The 19,001-nt window shown below is 41.9% G+C and overlaps 2 protein-coding genes across 3 annotated transcripts in view; one reads left to right on the top strand and one right to left on the bottom strand.

Moving 5' to 3' along the window:
* Positions 1-2,915: 2,915 nt before the first annotated feature.
* On the top strand, positions 2,916-19,001 carry PDCD4 (programmed cell death 4; the record flags this gene model as incomplete). Its single annotated transcript, XM_080596715.1, has 13 exons — positions 2,916-3,117; positions 5,243-5,394; positions 6,660-6,756; positions 9,882-10,181; positions 10,740-10,834; positions 12,504-12,617; positions 12,853-13,074; positions 13,360-13,457; positions 14,665-14,779; positions 15,552-15,659; positions 16,717-16,827; positions 17,550-17,689; positions 18,971-19,001. Coding segments are annotated over exons 3-13 (1,374 nt in total), but the record flags the coding sequence as incomplete, so codon positions are not given.
* Positions 17,813-19,001, bottom strand: part of BBIP1 (BBSome interacting protein 1) — a 2,539-nt gene continuing 1,350 nt past the window's right edge. The window contains exon 3 of one of the 2 annotated variants that reach the window (XM_080597400.1): positions 17,813-18,047. The gene's annotated coding sequence lies outside the window, so the exon portion shown is untranslated. Of the gene's footprint in view, positions 18,048-18,070; positions 18,294-19,001 lie in introns of those variants that run through there. The other variant, XM_080597401.1, reaches the window with a different exon arrangement.

Raw genomic sequence — 19,001 nt, forward strand, 5'->3', positions numbered from 1 at the left:
ATAATATTGAGAATAAGCAGTCATTACAAGGAATCATTTTGAAAAGGTAAAATAACTGATTGGTTATAAAAGCTATGTCTCATACGTCAGGCAGTGTTTGGTCTTCTAAAGGCTATTAATAAAGCATTTTTCCTGGTTTCACATGGTTGATGAAAACAGGGAAGGAGGAAAAAGTGCAGTTACTCTGCAGTGAGACTGGGATAGAGTTTAATTCATGTTAGGTGTGTGCAAAACCTGAGTTCATATGAACTTTCACTGACGGTGAGGATGTTAACCACGTGGCTGCAGCTGAGAAGGAGAATGGGATGGGGCCGTGGAAATGTTCACAGCCAGGATAGAAGCAAATCTCCGGGCTCCCTCCTGCACCGAAGGCAGAGGAACGGGCTCATCCACATGCCAGAGCTCCTGAAGAACTGGCCCCAGCGTCTTCAGCAGATTCCTCCAGTCAGGGACCGGAGCGGAGCGAGCACACGGCCTGCGTGTATGAAGTGAACCGATCTGGACAAGAACAGGCACGAACGTTTCAGCTTAATAGTATATGAAAAGCTTCTGAGCAAAGTGTGAAAGAAAGGATAGGAAAAGAGAGGGAGGTAAATGCCGTGAGATTAAATGGGTTTATCAAACCCATTTATCTTTCTTGGGTAAGGTAAGGCATTTGTTTAGTGAGGGAACTAGGGTGGATCTCATCCATCTGGGCTTAAATTACACAGTCCTTATGGTGCAATGTGGAAAGTCCTAAAAAAAAAAGGGAGAAGAGATTTTAGCACAAGGTGTAAATTCAGTAAAGACCTGCCATGAGAAGAGTGCAAGACTGCCAGGCTAGAGGGAAGTTACCGGGGGGTGTTAAACATCACTCCTGGAGATCTGGCAAAGTGCTCTTGTAAATGAGCTTGGCACAAACGTTGCTGGAGAACTAGTGAAATTGCTGATGACAGAAAATATGAAGCAACCTCAGGACAAAAGAGGCCTGAGGTATTATGCAGAAAAAAAGTAGTCAGCTACAAGGAGAGAAATCAGCAGAAAGGGAAGGTCGTAGGCACAGATGACCAAACCCTTTCCTACAAGCAAACTGGCAGCTCAGACTTTGATCACAGAATAACTGAGTTGCCAGAGTGGTGGAAATGTGAAGAAAGCAATGCAATCCTAGAATACAATGGGAAAGGCACAGCCCAGGCTGCAGTGAAAGCAGAGGTGTACTCAATGAGAGGCTATTTTCCTTGATTTTGCAGTGCAAGAGGATTTCCCTCTGTCAATACATCATGGAAGTATCTCCCAGGAAGGGAAAGGGAAGACCTAGTGGTACTAAAGGTCAGTACTGGTAGATAATAAATGAGCAAAAGGAGTCATCAGACATTTTGAACAGATGATTGTTACTAGCCATTTGACAAGCTGGGAGGAACAGCCTGCCAGTTGCAGTCGTGCATGCAAAATATTAAATTGTTCTGAAGACGGAACTTGATAAGTTTGTGAGAAGGATTATATCACATGGTGCCTGTGATATGGGACATGGTAGCCCAGAAGTTCCTGCCAGTCCTATGCACATAGGTAAATATTTTGTAACCCTCTGACAATATAAATATGGAGCATGTGATTACACACACACAGAAAGCGGGCACGTGATTTATTAATCACAAGACCTCAGCTTGTCAAATAATAATTACAAGACAATAACACACCTTGTTGTAATAAGTGGCTCCCTAAGATTTTCTCCCACAGTAAACCAGTAAAAAAAGGAAAATTATGCTGAGGTAAGGACAGTATTACATGTTTCTGGTTGTTAGCTTTTAAATGAACTCACTGTCTGGAATTCTTTACAGGCAAATCAAGGGCTCCCTTTTTCTGCACATTTCACAAGTTCAGCCCTTTCTTGTAAAGTGTCTTTTCAGAGGCATGATCATCTTTGTTAAGGCAAGAATGAACAGATGACAACTGTAACACAGAGGAGACATGCCTGAAACAGTTTTACAATGCAAACCCAAACCTAGCATGTATGCCAGGAGGGTGCACTCAGAAACACGAACAGGGATGGGTTTTGGGCACTGTCAGGGTGCACAAGTCACGATACACAGGCAAGCTGTGGTTTGGGAAAGTGTTTGTCCAAAGACATCTCAGCTAGTGACTCTTGAGTTTCCACACTCAGACAAACGTGAGCGTATTCCCCTGCACCTCCCAGAGGTGCCCGTCCCCAGCAGGTGCTGCAGATGCAGGGCAGCCCTGTCCCAGCTCACACACGGGGCTGCAGGAGGATATTCAAAAGCAAATCTAATTACTGAGCATTAAAAAAGCGAAGGCGTGCTTTAGCAGCCTTTCAACCCGGAGCTGACGCTGACTGGTGAGGAATGGGAGTGCTGTGCTTGCAGTTCATTTTATGAAGGCACCTTGAAGCCCATGCAGAAGACACAAAATAAAAAGTGCATTGAAGGCAAAGAAACCAGAAGGCCAACAGACAGGGAACTGAACAGAGCGGATTGATTTAGCAGATACATTTTTGCTGTCTGCGTTATGGATAGAAATCTATATTTTAAGTGACACTGCAACAGACTAGATTGTGATCAAACAGAACCGCTGAGGTTCAGAGATCGCAGACGCTGCCTTTTGAAAACACTTAGAACAGAAAGTAAAACTCTCAGAAATCCGCAGTGGGGAGCGCAAAGAAAATGCCCTGCGATGAGTTTAACCAAAGGCAACCTCTCAGCCTTCTGCTGCTCTCTGCGGCGCGGGAGGGCCGATGGCCAACGCGAGCCACGGCGGGATGAAAAGCAAAGGCCGGCAGCACGCCCACGCGGGTGCGTGTGCTCCGGACCCGGGCTGGGGAAGGGCTGCTCCACGCGTTTTGGGGAACTTCAGCCAATGGTTTCCTCCCCTGGGTGTTATGGGAGGGCTTGGCCAGCGAGCAAGAAAGGGAGGGGAGAGTTTGAAAACAACCCAGCAGGCGCTAAGGGAGGAAGAGAGCTGGGAAGTGACCTGCTCGCCTCTCTTCCAGCACTCTGCTCCAGGTGGAGGGCAGCAGGGGCTCCCAGCGGCTCCCCACGCAGCGTGGCACGGCGTGACACGGTGTGGCACGGCGTGACACGGTGTGACACGGTGTGACACGGTGTGGCGGAGCTCCTGGCACAGGTAACCTCGCGTCGCAGCTGTGGGCTGCCCACAGATGCTCAGAAAGGCTTTTTTGTTCTGTTTTCTTTTTTTTTTTTTTTTCCTAAGAAAAACTGGGTTTGGTCTGAGCGATGCATGGGCAGGAGGGAGGGTTTTCTGCCGTCTTGTTTCGAGGGGGATTTGGGAGGTATGTTGGCTATTAATACAGCTGGGGGATGGAGGCAGGGAGGGAGCAAGCAGCTCTCTGCAGCTCAGAGATTCGTATGTGATTGGCTCTGTCTGTTCAATATTAAGGTTTTGAGGCTAGGAAGGCAAAACGGTGATATCTTTTAGTAGGCTGGTAGATAACAGTGGGAAAATACAAATAATCTTGCATGCACATCAGTCATTTTCATGTCACAGTGTCTTAGAAATCAGAAAGTATGGACAGTCAAATCTAGATGAGATTTTCAGTGGTTGATAACTGGGCTGCTAATAGTGACATGCAGCAGAAGAAAGGAAAACCACGCTGTTTTCTCGTCTGGAGGTGTGCTGGTTGGTTCAGGAGTGTTCATCTTCTTTTGCTTTAATCACCCTGCTTTTGGGCCTCTTGGAAGTGACCCAGTTCAAAATTTAACCAGAAAAATCCTCCCCCAAGTTTTCTGCAATGCTTTACACCAGGTAGTAGCAATTGCCATGGTGCACTGATGTGTTTTGTGGCACCTTCTTGTCGCTGTCTCAGAATGCTTTCTCTGCCACCTCCTTTCTCCTACCTGCACAATCTCTTTCAAGTTCCTCTCCTGTCTTGCTGCAGGGAAAGCTGAATTCCCTGATCTTGGCTAATGGATAGAAATTATTTTCCAGATTTCCGAGCTGTAGTGGTATGCACTACTCGGTTAGGGTGAAAGAGCAAACTAGAAATTATTTTTTGATTGACGGGGGGAACAACATAGTTGGAGGCTGCTTCTGGGTTGCTTATGAAAAAAGCCTTGTGTGAGCATGTGAAACTGTCCTGACTTGAAAATGCCTGGAAAAAAATGCCTGGAACCTGGAGCCTTCAGGAACAAGAAAGATTTTCTTCCTGTCATTTGCCCGGTGGGAGCAGCGTTTATCACTAGAAACACAGCAATCACGCCGCACGCTCTTTTACCAGATCACTGTTGTTTTGATTCTTAACCCTACTTCTGATGATTCATGTGGAGCTGGGCCAACAAATGAATTCAGAGCCTCTTACACAAGGGAAGCCTGGCTTTTAACTCGCTCAAAACCACACCGATTTCGAGCAGAATTCCGCTGGAATAGTATGTAACGACCCCGTAAAACTCAGCTCATAGGGCATTTATGTAAGAACAGCGTAAAAGCCAGCTCATAGGGTATGAACGGAGGGGGATTCTCTGTGGAGGCTGAAAAACCTACAAGGCAGAAACCCCCCAGCGGGGCCGTGTGTGGGTTTTGGGGGGGGACGGGCTGTGAGAGGCTGCCTCCATGTAAAACCTGCACATAACGCAGGAAGGTGCAGGTTTAGGGCTGGGTGAAGGCTGTAGGGCTGTAGGGTGTAGGGCTGTAGTGGTGTAGGACTGTAAGGGTGTAGGCACAGGCCGCAGTGCCCAGCAGCGTCCCCTCTCCCCGCCCTAATGGCTCCGTCCCGCTCCCCCCGCCCCACATGGTCTCGCCCCCCTCCTCTCCCTTCTCTGCCCAGCGGGCCGAACAGCCCCCCCACCTCCCCAGCCAGTCCCGCCCGCTGATTGGCCGAGGCGGCGGGCGGGAGCCAGCCAATCGGCGGCGCCGCTCGCGGCCGTGTCGCTGGGGGGAAGAAAACCAAAACAAGCGGGGCCGGGGGGCGGGGCCCGGCCGAGCCGAGCGGGGCCGAGCGGAGCCGAACCGAGCCGAACCGAGTCGAGCCCAGCCCCGCCCCGCCCCGCCCCTAACGGTCCCGCTCCGGGCTGAGGGCTGAGGGGAGGCGCCCGGCCTGGCGGGCCCCGGGGGGCTCCGCTGAGGTGAGCGCCGTGTGGTGGTGCGCGTCCTGCTGCCCTGTGTGGGGAATTCCAGCCAGGGCTCTGTAACGGAAACGTGTCATCCCACCTACAACCTAGAGCTCTGTTATAAGTGATGCCTTTCTCTTAACTGGTGCTAAATACGGGCTTTTGTCTGCTTTTTTTTTTCAAAGAGGTGCGCCAGCTGATGGGACGTCCCGCTGGGAGGCATCCAGCTGCCCTCGCCGGCCGGTTCGTGTAGGCCCATTGCACCGGGACCCACGCAGCAAGGCTTGCGGCCAGCGGCACCTGGGAACGCTCGGGAGCTGCTGGATGACTGCTTGAGGTAACTCGGAGAAACGTTGCCTTAAGACATTAAGCAAACGTGTCTGAATTAAGCAAACGTTAAGCAAAAATTCCATGGTCTGAATTTTTGGGTGGACTTGTGTGGTGCCAGGGGTTGGACTCGATGATCCTTGTGGGTCCCTTCCAACGCGGGATATTCGGGATGTTCAATGATTAAAAATGGTGTGGGGACAGGGAGGACTGTGTATTGCATTAAATTAACTGTTGGGATGGACGTTGGGAAATAACAAGGTCACGGCAGTTTGATACTCTGTGCCCTAACCCTTTAGTTCCTTTCCTGTCAGCGCTCTGTGATGAATCATTTGCAGTTAATAGGTCTGTGGTAGGAAAGCGGGCATAAGAGGGGAAAACAAGGAAAGAAGAAAAGCGGAAGGGAGCGATGCCGTTTGGTGTCACAATCTTGCCACTCAACGGTAAGCTGTTTTCAGGGCAGCGACAGATGAGAAAGTATTCTCGTGGGACAGACACATGCCGGTAATAGTCACAGCGCTACAAAGTGATTTGTGAAAATCTCGGAGGTAAAAAAGTGTATGGGGAGTTGTGAGGCTGCTTTAATTTTGTGTACGTAAGGGGAAGATGGATGAGCTCTTTCGCAGTGACCTGTGGTGGTTTGTGGAACAGCAGCTGCTGGGAAAAGAGAGAGTAACAAAAAAGGTGAAATGTTCAAACTTACCCCTTGCTGATTGGCACAGAAACATATGAAAGCTTGGCAGTTGTACGTACACACATACATTCAAATATAAAGACTGTGTCCTTGAGGGGAGGAACAAAAAATATCTTGTTTTTTAAGGATTTGTCTGAACTTGATAAAGTGGTACCATTTTATCAGTATAGTTCAACCTGAAGAACACTTCTCTTGTGGATGCAATTATTACATTGATATTGCATGCTTGTGTAGATAACTGCCCTGCAGAAGTGGACGGTGCTAGGTTGATAGAGGTGACTTATCAACTTAAAAAGGCTGCATACAGAGGGCTTCTACCCTTAACATAACGGTTTTTATCCTGGTTCCTCCTATATAAGCAGCAAAACTAACAACTGCTGAGACATAAAGGCTTAGATAGATGTGTTTGAGGGTGGTGCTGTCTCATGTTACATCTTCTACCTTCTCAGGAGTTTTTTAGTGGCTACTGGTAGTTAGGTATAACTTCAACATATTTTGTGAGTGAAGCCTTTACAGCTCTGTACTCCTTTCGGATTTAGTCTAGTGCTTTTCTTCACCTGGGCTTCTCCTTTTCTGTTTAGGCCCTGAAGGGAAAGCTTTGAGACCTTACATTTCACAGTCAGTTCTGTTAAGCAGCTATGGAAATAGAAAAGGAGCACGTTTATGTTAACACAACAGGTAAGTAATAGGTTCAGTACCTTTTACTTATATTTGCTTAGCTGACCTAAAGTGTTCTCTGTTGTAAATCATATTGCCTGTTAATTTTTAACACTACTGCTTTAAGAAAAAAACTTCATCACATATTTACAGAATATGTGTTGAAGTTTTTTTTAAAAGTGTATTTCTTTCAAGTATACGTTACAGTATCCTGCTTGATTGTGTTTATTTTGAAGCTTCTCTGAAAATAGTAACGAATGTAACATTTCTCCCATAAGTTAGTAAATAGTGACTTTCGACTCTGTCATCTGATTTTTCGGTAGTGCAGGTGTGAAACTGCCTTGAAATTGACAGCTTTGTCCATATCGTAAGCACATTTTATCATGCTTAGTCAAAGTAATGCAGTTTCATGTTGTTTTATGTACCTTCCAAAGTTGTGATGATCTGCGCCAACCTTGTTATATCAATTGGTTTTGTAGGTTTTTAATGTTTTTCAGAAAAAATATATATATATATTATAGATGGTATGTAATGCAGTGGAAGTGGCAGCATTCTCCATATGAACTCTTACTTTAAGCCTGAATTAGTTCACTGCATAAGATGCATTGCTTCTCAGCATTTTAGAATGACATTTGGATAATAGATGGGAAGCTGTGAGATAGCTAAATTGATCTAATTTGGTCAAATGAAACTTGTAGGTAGGTAAGTATTTGCTGAACGTTCTTTTTGTCTAGTAGTAGTGCCATAAAAGCACAGGTTTCAACTATGCCTGCTAGGCTTAATAGGAGGTTAATTAGATCAATTTGGATAACTTTTTAATATATGGTAAGCAAAGTCTTAAAGTTTATAGGATGCTGTTCCTGCTTGTATATGTGATGTAAAAATGAGACATTGAAAAGATCCACGTCATTTTTTGTGTACTTCTAATGAAAGAGTTTTATTTTATAAAATTGTTCAAAGCTAGTTTAACTTTAATCTTTTTTTTTTTTTTAACCTAACTAGGTGACTAATAGCAGAGGGCCAGTAGGTCATAGTATTGTGGAGAAAGAGGCTACAGATGGAACTTACATGGTGTTACATAAAAATAAAAAAAATGTAGTAAGAAATCAGTAATGCAGTGTGAAATACTGAGTCTTATGGGTTGGACGTTTCCTGGGGATGATTAAATTTAGACTTGAACCTGAGATTGGGACTGTGTAGAGGCTACACTATAGTCTCCACCTCGTTCCTTAGTAGTCAAAGTCATGATTGACTTGTGTTAATTACTTGTTGACCATTTTCTTTGAAAACAGGGAGAAATAAGTGGTCGTTGAAGAGTGTAGATCCTGTATAGCCTGGTTGCAGGTCTAAACTGGAGAAATTCATGGGAGACTGGGCATGGTGCAGAATCTTAATTCAGTTATCTGAGACGAGCTGGTTCTGCTGACGAGATCTCCCTGGGGAATAGGAGGAAGGAAACCTGTTCAGTTTTGCTTTTTTGCCCTCTGCTAGCTTTATGCAAATCTTTCATTGTGGTATTAAAATATTATAAAGCTGAGAATGCTTGTTGTGGGAATTCTTTTCTGTACGTAATGGATGCTCTTCTTTTTTTAGCTTGCTGCAAGCATAAAGGGAATGCTTTTGTGGGAGTAATGAGTGGAAAGATGAAGCTTATATGGGAATGACTGCATTATTGTTCAGCTATAGCATTCACATCTGTGAGCACTAATATCTAAATGTTGTTTCTTTGATCATGAAGGAGGCAGTTGCATCAGGATTTCTTCATTTTGTAGTGCAGTATCCTCTTTGATATGAGTAAATACTTTGAGGTTGGAAATATTTTATTAGTGCACTTTGCTTTCAAAACATTTTCATGAGCTTGTTTTGAATTGAAAAAAAATACTGTTCTGAGAACTATTGTCAAATGAACGTTTTGAATTAGAATGTATTGGAATGGTAAACTAATGTATTTGGCTACGTTCAAATAGAAGTTTAAAATATTCTTCATGTTCTGGGTTTAGGGCTGCGAACTTTTCTGTAAAGCAGGTTTGGCACAGCTGGCAAAGCAGCTTCTTCTGTGTGCCTCATCAGTGTACATCCTGGGGTTGGGGCTGTAGGTTGTGGCTGTGAGACTCAACTGACTGCAAGAAAAGAAGGAAGAAGAGGGGGAAGAAAATATTACGGGGCTTTTGCAGAAAACAAAACATTCTGCTGAACCATAGAGTTCATGTGGGGGAGAGTCTAACTCTCTGAAATGTAAGACTTTAATGCACATTTAAAATTTGTATCTAACTTCAGAAAATTGTGAAATTCAGTGAGATTATTGCACCTCTCAATGCTCTGAGATATTTTTGGATCCTTAAGTTGCGAGAGGGCTTTTTTCATTGTACAGAGGGTGTTTTAAAAGGAAACAAGGCTAGTTACCTATTACATATGATTGTACTGGGAAAAAAACATGGTAATTTTTAGAAAAAGTCTTGACCTACCCCACAGTAAGGAACAATCCCTAAAGAAGAGAGATCACATTGTTTCAAAATACTTTATTCTGAGTTTTTGTTACCAACCTCTCCAAATTTTGTATTAAACTGCACTTTTTTCATACCTTTAAAAACAGAAGTCAGTGATCTCATTCTTGTATTCTTTCAAGTGTAAATCATTGGTTTTTCCAGATGGTAAGCTCTGTTTGAAATTCCTTGAATGAGAGGAATGTCGCTTGATGATGTAGGAAATTAATTTCACTTCGGTGATTATTCTGTTAACGTTGCTGAGTTCGTACAGAATTTACTGCACTGGCAGTTCTGTTTGTTTCCAAGTCAGGCGATGAGTGGGTGGGGTGATAACTGGGCACCTAGATCTGCGCTAAGGAATTCTGATAGATTGTTTAACAAGGGTGGAACTCTTTGCGGTTTACCTGTTTATAAATGGTTTATTCATTTGCTGTCTGTCTCTTGACATATGCTCTGTTTAGATTGTGGATAGTATGTGGAGGGGGATAAGGAACTCCTTATTACTGTGATGTGTGGATATATTTAAATAAAACACCACCGTTTGCCTGTTGAATATGAGTGCTATTAATGCTGTAATCCATTTTAAATGCAACGTTTTGGTATTTTAACGTAAAACAGTTTAAAACAGTAACAAAATTTCCACTTTGTTTCCTTTTTAAGAACTTGAGAATCTAAGTGATGCTCCGTTTTCCGGTGATGAAGAAAATGGTGGGTCTGACGAACGAAAGACTGAAATCAATGGAAATTGGATTCCTGCAACTTCAATTACTGAAGCCAAAATAAACGCTAAAGCCAAGAGACGGTTGAGGAAAAATTCTTCTAGAGATTCTGGGCGAGGAGACTCTGTCAGCGAGAATGGAGAGACACAGAAGACTGGAGTTGTCATTCCAACGAGCCCAAAGGGGAAACTCCTGGATAGGCGGTCCCGGTCCGGAAAGGGAAGGGGTCTGCCAAAGAAAGGTTGGTGTAGCTTAGTGAAGACAGCGCTGTGATGACGATTCTGTCAAGAACATAGGGATTTTGTTGTCATTGAGAACCATACTCATAGCCCACAGTCTGTGCAGGCATTTGCTCTTTTAGTTAGTAGGTGGTGATAGGAGCTAATAGTAGGTGGAATCTTATGTCAAAAATTTCTGTGTATCATTAAATAACTTGGGTCTTTGAGTTCGGTATCTTTTAATAGCAAATTGAAGACAAACTTGAACTATTTGGGGTTGAGGTGGTCCACAAGACTGTTACTAATGTAAACTGAAAGCATGGCTATATTCAAAAGTACAGTTGTTTCAAACTTCAGTAATTCTTACGCGGTTTTATTCTTCTAGTGTCTTACTGGGAAGTAATGAAAAGACTAGTTGCTGAAGTGGGAACGTGTCAGAGAGACACTTCTGCCCTTTTCAGCAAATGTGGCTGGAGTCAGGAGGTGGCCACAAGCACAAGTCGAGTGAAGGAATGTTGGGTTGAACTGAAATTACTGCATGTAAACGGGCTGTCCTTGCTTACTGTCCTCTATTTCGCCAGGTGGAGCAGGTGGTAAAGGAGTTTGGGGAACACCAGGTCAAGTGTATGATGTAGAAGAAGTAGATATTAAGGATCCTAATTATGATGATGACCAGGTAGGGCAAATAATTTCCTTGCACAATGCTTGTTTTGATTTCCTTTATTAATTACAATTGCTGTGATGCTTATATTAATGAATGTTTAACCTCACAAGTGATGCGGGTGTTGGACTGGCTGTACTAAATGCTCGTTTTTATGTTCAGTAATAGATTATTGGCTAGCTAAAGGTGTCTGATGTAGATGTGTGGCAGTGTAACATTATAGATTTTACACCTAAGCCTTCCTTCTGTGTCTGATGAGGCAGCATGGTTTTCCCAGGTGTGTTCTTTCACTGCTTGTTCCCATGGAGGTGAATGTTGCAACGCTGCTTTAAATTGCAAGCAAGCACCATGTTAAAAATGCCACACTGATTTTTAAGGTAGGAGTTTAGTCCGTGACAGTATCCGTTAGGGATTTTTCTCTTCCTTATATTTCTCTTCCTAATATTCCCAACATACCCATTTCTTGCATCTGCTTCATATTTGTTTAGGATATATTGTGGAACAGTGTGCCTTACAGCCATATTATCAGGGGAGAAAAATGGAAAGCTCGTTGGGCAAATAGTGCTGTATCAAGTTAAATCGCTGAGGAAGAGAAACACAGGTTACAGGCAGGGATTACTGAGGTCTCTGTGACGAATACATTTGTGAGACCATAAGTAAGGTGTGTGTTAACATCCCCAGAGTGATGGAGGAATCCTTTGAGCAGAGGTTGCTTGCTGTAGCCATAGCTGCTGAGGCGATGCTATCTCGGTATGTCAGAACCTGCTTTCAGAATCATTTCTTCCTGCAATTCAACACTGACATTAGCAGATGTGGCTATTGAAAATGAACACGATGATTTCATAAAATGAAGTTTTATAAAGAATTAATATTCCAAGGAATACCTGCATACTTAGCTTTTTGTAAACATAATCTGATGCGATAGGAAAACAGGCTTTTGGCCTTCTGCTGGAATTCTTGACCATGGAAAACTTCTTTTGATAAATATTAGTTGGAAGCTTTTTTTTTTTTTTTTAAGTATTGCTTTGATCTCTAGTATTGCTCTGAGTATTACTTCTGTAGTCTGTGAGGAACTGAATTGCGGTGGGGAGATCTGGCAGTGCTAGAACCCTTCAGGACCAGATTATACAGGAGGCAGCTGCTGTGTGATTCCTTTTTCTCTTTAGGGAATATCTTCACTCACAAATGTTCTGAAAATGCCTTTCTCTGTCATGCTATCACCTGTTTGATCACAAAGTCCCTCCAGGGAAGAGGGAAAACAGGCAGGCTTGTTGTTGTGCTGTCAGGGACAGAAGTGCCATTGCAGGGAAGGCTGCTAGAAGTTAAATCTTCTGTTGCAGCACAGATAACTCAGCTGGGCTTTAGCAGGAGTTTCTGTCACCCTCTCTTGAGTACATAGTACTTGATCTCTGTGTTCGTGTGGTGTCAGCAGAAATCCAGTGACAGAGTTTGAACTATTTTCTGTCATTGAACAGTAAATTCAAAATATAAGAAACGTGACATTTAGCCAGCCTTATCCACACTTAATCAGACATAATCTGATGTTTTCTGGTAGAATATTTACTACCAAGACTAAAGCATTAGGGATGTAGAAGGTGTTTTTTGATACTATTAACGCTGCTGAAGATTTAAGAAGTGACTACTGTTTACAGGAGAGTTTATGCTTTTGTTTCTTTTGAAATAGGAGAACTGTGTCTACGAAACAGTTGTTCTACCTCTGGATGAAAGAGCGTTTGAAAAAACTCTAACACCAATCATACAGGAATATTTTGAACACGGAGATACTAACGAGGTTTCGGTATGTCACATGCCTTTATTTACTTTAGGGGGCAAACCTGTAGTGTACAAGGGAATCCAACTGCCAGCTGTAAATGAGTGTTGGCAAGAAATGTGCAGTAAAAATAGCTAAGCAGTTATATTTATTACATACGCAGAAGCGTACGTGTACGTGTGTATACATATTTGTTGATAATATATATTTAATATTAAAATGATGAAATGTTAATCTGTTTTGTTTTTCAAATCTTATTCAGGAGATGCTGAAGGATCTAAACCTCGGTGAAATGAAATACAGCGTGCCAGTGCTGGCTGTTTCCTTGGCGCTAGAGGGGAAGGCTAGTCACAGGGAAATGACATCTAAGCTTATCTCCGACCTTTGCGGGACAGTAGTAAGCAAAACTGATGTGGAAAAATCATTTGACAGACTGCTTAAAGATCTACCTGAATTGGTGTTGGATTCTCCCAGGGCACCCCAGGTACATCTGCAAATTTTTGTGGTAGTAGTCAAAACCTTTTCCTTTTAAATTATGGCTAAAATTGATAAAGAAAATTGAAACAAGGCTCTGCAGTTTTAAAAACAGCTATAGATACAGATTACCCTGTTGTATGTAATCCCCTATCCAGTTTCCCAGGCTGGTTTTTTTTACTTTGAGCTGTCTCATTTAAATAAAATCTGAAAACCAAATGTGTGTCATAACTTTCTACTTAAAACTGTTTTGAAATTCAAGGTTTATTTAAAAAATGCTTCTGTTTTTTTATAGTTGGTGGGGCAGTTTATTGCTAGAGCTGTCGGAGATGGGATTTTAAGCAGTACTTACATAGATGGCTACAAAGGCACTGTGGATTGCATCCAAGCTCGGTAAGTTTCTTGCTTTCTGTAGCAACAGTTTTTTCTATTCCAAATGCCTAAGAAGGAAATCAGGAATACGGGGCTTCAGGATGAACCATGTGGTTCTGTAATTGCTTTTCTAATTTCAAACTATCAAAAACCCACATCTGCAACAACAAAATCCAGAATTGCTGAGGTCAGAGGAGAAATACTGAAAGTGCCTTAAAACTATATTTGATACATTGGAGTTCAACTTGTCAGGTTTGTTGTCTGGCTTATGTTTTGGGGGGGATAACCCGAGCTGAAACTAGAAGTGACTGTAGAAGGTTATGTCTTACATAGAGAAAAAGCTTTAATGCAACTAAAGACTAACAGCATCAGGACAGCTGCTGTAAATAGATTGTGAAATACACGAGATAAAGTGTTTTGCCTCAAAAATGGTTTAAGTTTGTGTAGTGCTTTCCTAGACTTCCTCTGTAACATTTTATTTATCAAGAAATGGAATTGTTTTCAGTTTCAGGGTAAGAAGTTTGAAGGAGCAATCTCTGAGCAAAGAGGGGCATTTTAATAACTAGGCATGCATTTTTAATTTTTTCCCCATAAGTGGCTTTCAGGCTTGCTACTGAGATGCTAAACTCATACAACTTCTAATGGTGCTTAACTGGAGCTTTTTTTTTCTATTGTTTTTTCTCAATGAACCGACAAGCTTCCCTAGTTCACAACATCTTTGCAACTAGGTATTTGCCTTCTGAAGTGCTGTATTGGCTTAAATTCCAAAGGTTTGACAATTCTTTAGACAGAAAACATTTCAGTACAAAAGCCACTTTTCAGCATGGAAGCAACTCAAGCCTCTTGTTTTGATACACATGCTAACCTGCATTTTTGGAGGAGCCCAGATACAATTCCTCTCTACAAAAAGAAACTATTAAGTTCTTTCCTATGAGACTGTTTCAGGTTCTGCATTGATGACACAGATGTACTACCAGTGCAGGATTGTTCCCTGTCCGGGGCACAGCATAACCAAAAGCGTAAGGGTGGCAGACGTAGAGCACAGGAAGGGTTCTCTTGCTGGCTTCTTGATCCAGAAGGCCACATGAAGTTGCTGAACCTGACCTTTTCCCAGGGATAGGATCACTTTGGTCAGAGAAGAATGGCAGGGGGTGAGGGTGTAGATGCTACGGATGTCTTTTAGAGATTTATTATGAAACTTTACTAAAAATTGAATCTCTCTTTCTAGAGCGGCTCTGGACCGAGCCACTGTGTTGCTGAGTGTGACAAAGGGTGGAAAGCGTATAGACAACGTGTGGGGGTCAGGAGGTGGCCAGCAGTCTGTGAAACACCTTGTTAAAGAGGTAACTCATTTCTACAAAACCTCTCTCCAGAGTTTACTGTTTGTCTAAGCTTACATTGTTTGGGATGGAGCAAAGAGATGCATATAGCCCATAGCAAAATGATGTCTCCAGTGTTGTTTTTTATTTTTTTTATAAAAAGTAGGTTTTAAAAACTGATGTAGATCACTTTGTGGATGGAAATGGATGTCCGTAGTGGTCAGTGGTGGGAACACACTAGTTAATATTCTTGCTTGCAAGATTACACCTATTCTGACTTCAAGCAAAATTTTAAGCACTTACCTTTTAGGAGTTTACAGTACAAAATGGTGAAGTAATAGAGGAGCCAACATGAAACTGGCTAAACCTATCTTTTTGGCATCAGTGATTAAAAGCACAGTAATAACTCAAAAATGAGGGAGGAGGCAGAAACAGGGAAGCTTGGTGGTCTGTGCTATGAAGCAGGGAGGTTTAAAGGAAACAGTCACATTGTAATTTCTAGGTTGTGAGTGTAGCAGATGACGGGCTCAGGGGAGAAGATAAATTTCCGTAGCTATCTTGCAACACAATGTGCTTGCATATCTGTATTACGCTATGGGCAGGTATTTGGCTTATGTTGTGTTTCAGGTCTCAATTTAATTACATTTATAAAAACACTAGCTGCAAGTTTCAGGAACTAACTTGCTGCCAGGTTGATTATAGAGCATGAAAAAACAGATCATCATCAAAACAGTTGACAGCTTTTAGATCTTGTATCTAATTAGTGTTGTTTTTGTTTTGTTTTAAAATTCAATAGATTGATATGCTGCTGAAAGAGTATTTGCTTTCCGGAGATGTACTGGAAGCTGAACGTTGCCTTCAGGAACTGGAAGTACCCCATTTTCACCATGAACTTGTGTATGAAGTAAGGAGAAATCAGTCTCTTTGAGGACTGCCAGTAAAGCCAAGAGATTTTGTTTTGATGTGGGCATGCATATAACGTAACTGGACTTTGAAGCTGAGGTTGCAAGTTCTGATGTTATTTAAATAACTAAATTATTTCATGTAAAGCTAATGGTTTATGCGCTCATTTGTGTGTATGTTGTGCAAGAAGTAAGTTGCTGGTCCCTCTGGGAAGATCCAGAGTTAAATTTTGTTTGTCGTGTTCAGATTATTACAGATCTCTGAAAAATACGAGGTCAGCTTATTTTCTGCTGAGGCATAGCAGCAAAAAGCCATAGTTTGTATTGGTGTTGATTTGTTTTAATTGCGTACTTACAACAGATTTTAGACATCTGAGTATTCTAATGGGTGTTCCCTATTTCTGTTAAGTTATGAAGTTTTCTCTTTAGGGTGGAATTGTTCCTTCTAGTACATCTGTAAAAAGCTTTAAGATGTTTTAGAACCAGACTATATGAGAGAAGGATCTTTATTTTATGTGGAAGGTGACTGTTCTGAATTGTACTTACCTGCCAAACTGGGAAGTGGTTGTTTACCAGTAAGGCGAAACGCCCACAAGCTACAACATTTACTTTTCAATAAATTGACGCCTTTTTAGAAAATCCTTTTAGGACAGGAAAACAGATACCTCTTGGTTGATGGGGTTTGTGGAGACTGGTAAATTGTAAAGTTGTACATTTTCCTCTGAAGTCCTAGATACAAAAATCACAGATACAAAATTCATCTGTGCTGCAGCAACTATATGGGTACAGCCACGCACCTCTCAAACCAGGAAATATTCTTCACTCTGTCTAGTCCTTTCTGTTTTTTTCATACCTTTTTATCTTTGTGCAAATAACTTTTCATCAGTCTTTCTTTTCAAATAATAATATACTAGAATTGTGCCTGCTTGTAACAAATGGACTTGTCTCCCCAGAAAATGCACAGTACCGCGTTCATTGCATTTTGTACTTCATGTGCTTACATGTGTACTTGAACCACTATTTTCTTTTTAGTTAAAATGCTTACATGATTTGTTTTAGGCAATTGTGATGGTTTTGGAGTCAACTGGAGAAAAGACCTTTAAAATGATGCTGGATTTGTTGAAATCTCTCTGGAGATCTTCTGTCATCACCGTGGACCAAATGAAAAGAGTAAGTGTGGCATTTACAGAATACTGGGCAAGGTCTTAAAAAACTTGCTTAGTTTTTACCCACTTTTAATAAGTATTTATAGTCTATTGCTGACTCTGCTTTTTTTCCTCCCCTCCCTTCACAGTCGCTCTGTATCCCATACAGATAATGCCATTATCTCACACAGACCATGTCATTTTCCTCATACTTATTTCTCATGTATTGGAAGGAGTACAAAGCAGTTCTGAGCAGCAGTTCTCTGTACAGCTGTGGAGTACAGAATATTTGAATCCTCACTCAAAGATTTTCAACTGATTTTATGCAATTAAATGATAAAAAAGTAATCATTTAGCATGCAGTAACGTAGCTACATGTTTTTACAATTACTTTTCTTATCCAGTATACTTCACAATCAAGAAGTATATTTTCTTCCTTCTGTTACTACCCGTGCAAAAGCAGCCTGGCTATCACAGAAATCCAGATAGTACAGAATGCATGACTTCTTAAGAAGCTTACAAATTCAGCTAGTGTATTTATATAGATGGGTAGTTACATAATACCGTGGTATTGGTTGGTATTATACCTTGCTTTGCCACTAATTTGCAGGCGCTCTGCTTTCAGTTTGTTGAAACTCTGAAGTATACATGAAATTACATAAAAATCATTCTCTGAGTGCAAAAGGGTGTTTTAAAATAATGTAATCATAGAATAACCAGGTGATTATTTGCGTTCTTGCACCGCAGGGCTACGAACGAGTTTACTGTGAAATCCCCGACATTAACCTGGATGTGCCACACTCCTATTCTGTGCTGGAGCGGTTTGTAGAGGAATGCTTTCAGGCCGGAATCATCTCCAAACCACTGAGAGACCTCTGTCCTTCAAGGTACGTGTTTTACTGGAGATCCTGCTTTTTATCCCCGCTGTAGGTAACAGAAAGCAGGATCTTCATGACTCGGGTACTAGAGATTGGAACCCGAAACTAGGAAAGATGGAAGAACAGAAAGGGTTGGACTGGGAAACCATTTATTAAAAAGCTGCACTAATGTGAAACCTTTTATGTGGAGGCTGGGATAAATATTTGAGCAAAGTAGGGCCTCTGTTGAATCCCAGGCACCATGCCTGTCTGCTCTGCGGAGGACAAAGGCCCGCCTCTCCTCTCAGCTTTGCTGATTTCCTGGGCAGAGAGCAGTGCATCACTGAGACGCAAGAGTCAGATGTCACAATGATCCATGCAGGCAAAGCTGGAAGGAAAAAAAAAGCTTGAAAAATAGTTTAAACGTACTAAACAGCATTAACAGAGTTAGGAGTAGACAACCAATTTTTTGTTCAAAAGGAACCGGGATACTTATGTGGCGTAAGCCCCACGTACCTGATCCTTTACTATCTGCCCATCATGGGCTTTGTATCGTGCTTTTTGTTTTGTTAGTGTTTGTTTGAACTGCAGGGCATCAGTATTCTTTTCTCTCCTTACTGGTCAGCTTCATTTCCTGTGAGAAATGTGTGTAAAAAATTTAAATTTGATGTTAAAACTATGATTCACAATTTTACACATTGGGAATATTGCTTGTTAGATCTTTTCCAGTCTGGGTGTTCCGTTAGCCTTCTTAAAGCATCTTGGCAGCTTGCAAAACAATCAGGTTTTGAAGGTTTAGTGACTTTATTAAAAGCAGCCTCCACATGTGGACTTCAGGCTTAATACTGAGTTAGTCTGTATCCTGATACCAACTGTTTTGTGGGCTTGGGGAGTAGGAGGGTTGAAAGTCATCGCTGCAGCAAAAGCTTGATTATAGTTCAATTCTCATGAATATACTGAGAGGCATTTTTGGCTCCCGTACTTCAGTTTTGGGTAGAAAAATGCCAATTCTAGGCTTTCAAGCCAGCATCTTTTGCAAGTATGAATTACAAAAATAAATATAAAAAGGTAAGCAAAGCAGAAAGTACTTGACAATGCAAATTTTGAAAAGCTTCCTAGAAATGAACCGAGATGTAAGATGCAGATGAATTTTCAGCAGTTGAAGGGTGATCGTCAGCTTTATCTTGCTGAATCTTTTACACCTTGTATTTGACTCCCAAGATCAAGAGAAGATTCTTCACAGTGATAGATGAGAAAAAGAAATTACGCTACTGTAAATGTCCTGAAAATATACTTTGTACTTCCTTACAGGGGCAGGAAGCGTTTTGTGAGCGAAGGAGAT

The sequence above is a fragment of the Anser brachyrhynchus genome (assembly GCF_964034855.1).
Source record: "Anser brachyrhynchus genome assembly, chromosome: 6".
Classification (NCBI taxonomy): domain Eukaryota; kingdom Metazoa; phylum Chordata; class Aves; order Anseriformes; family Anatidae; genus Anser; species Anser brachyrhynchus.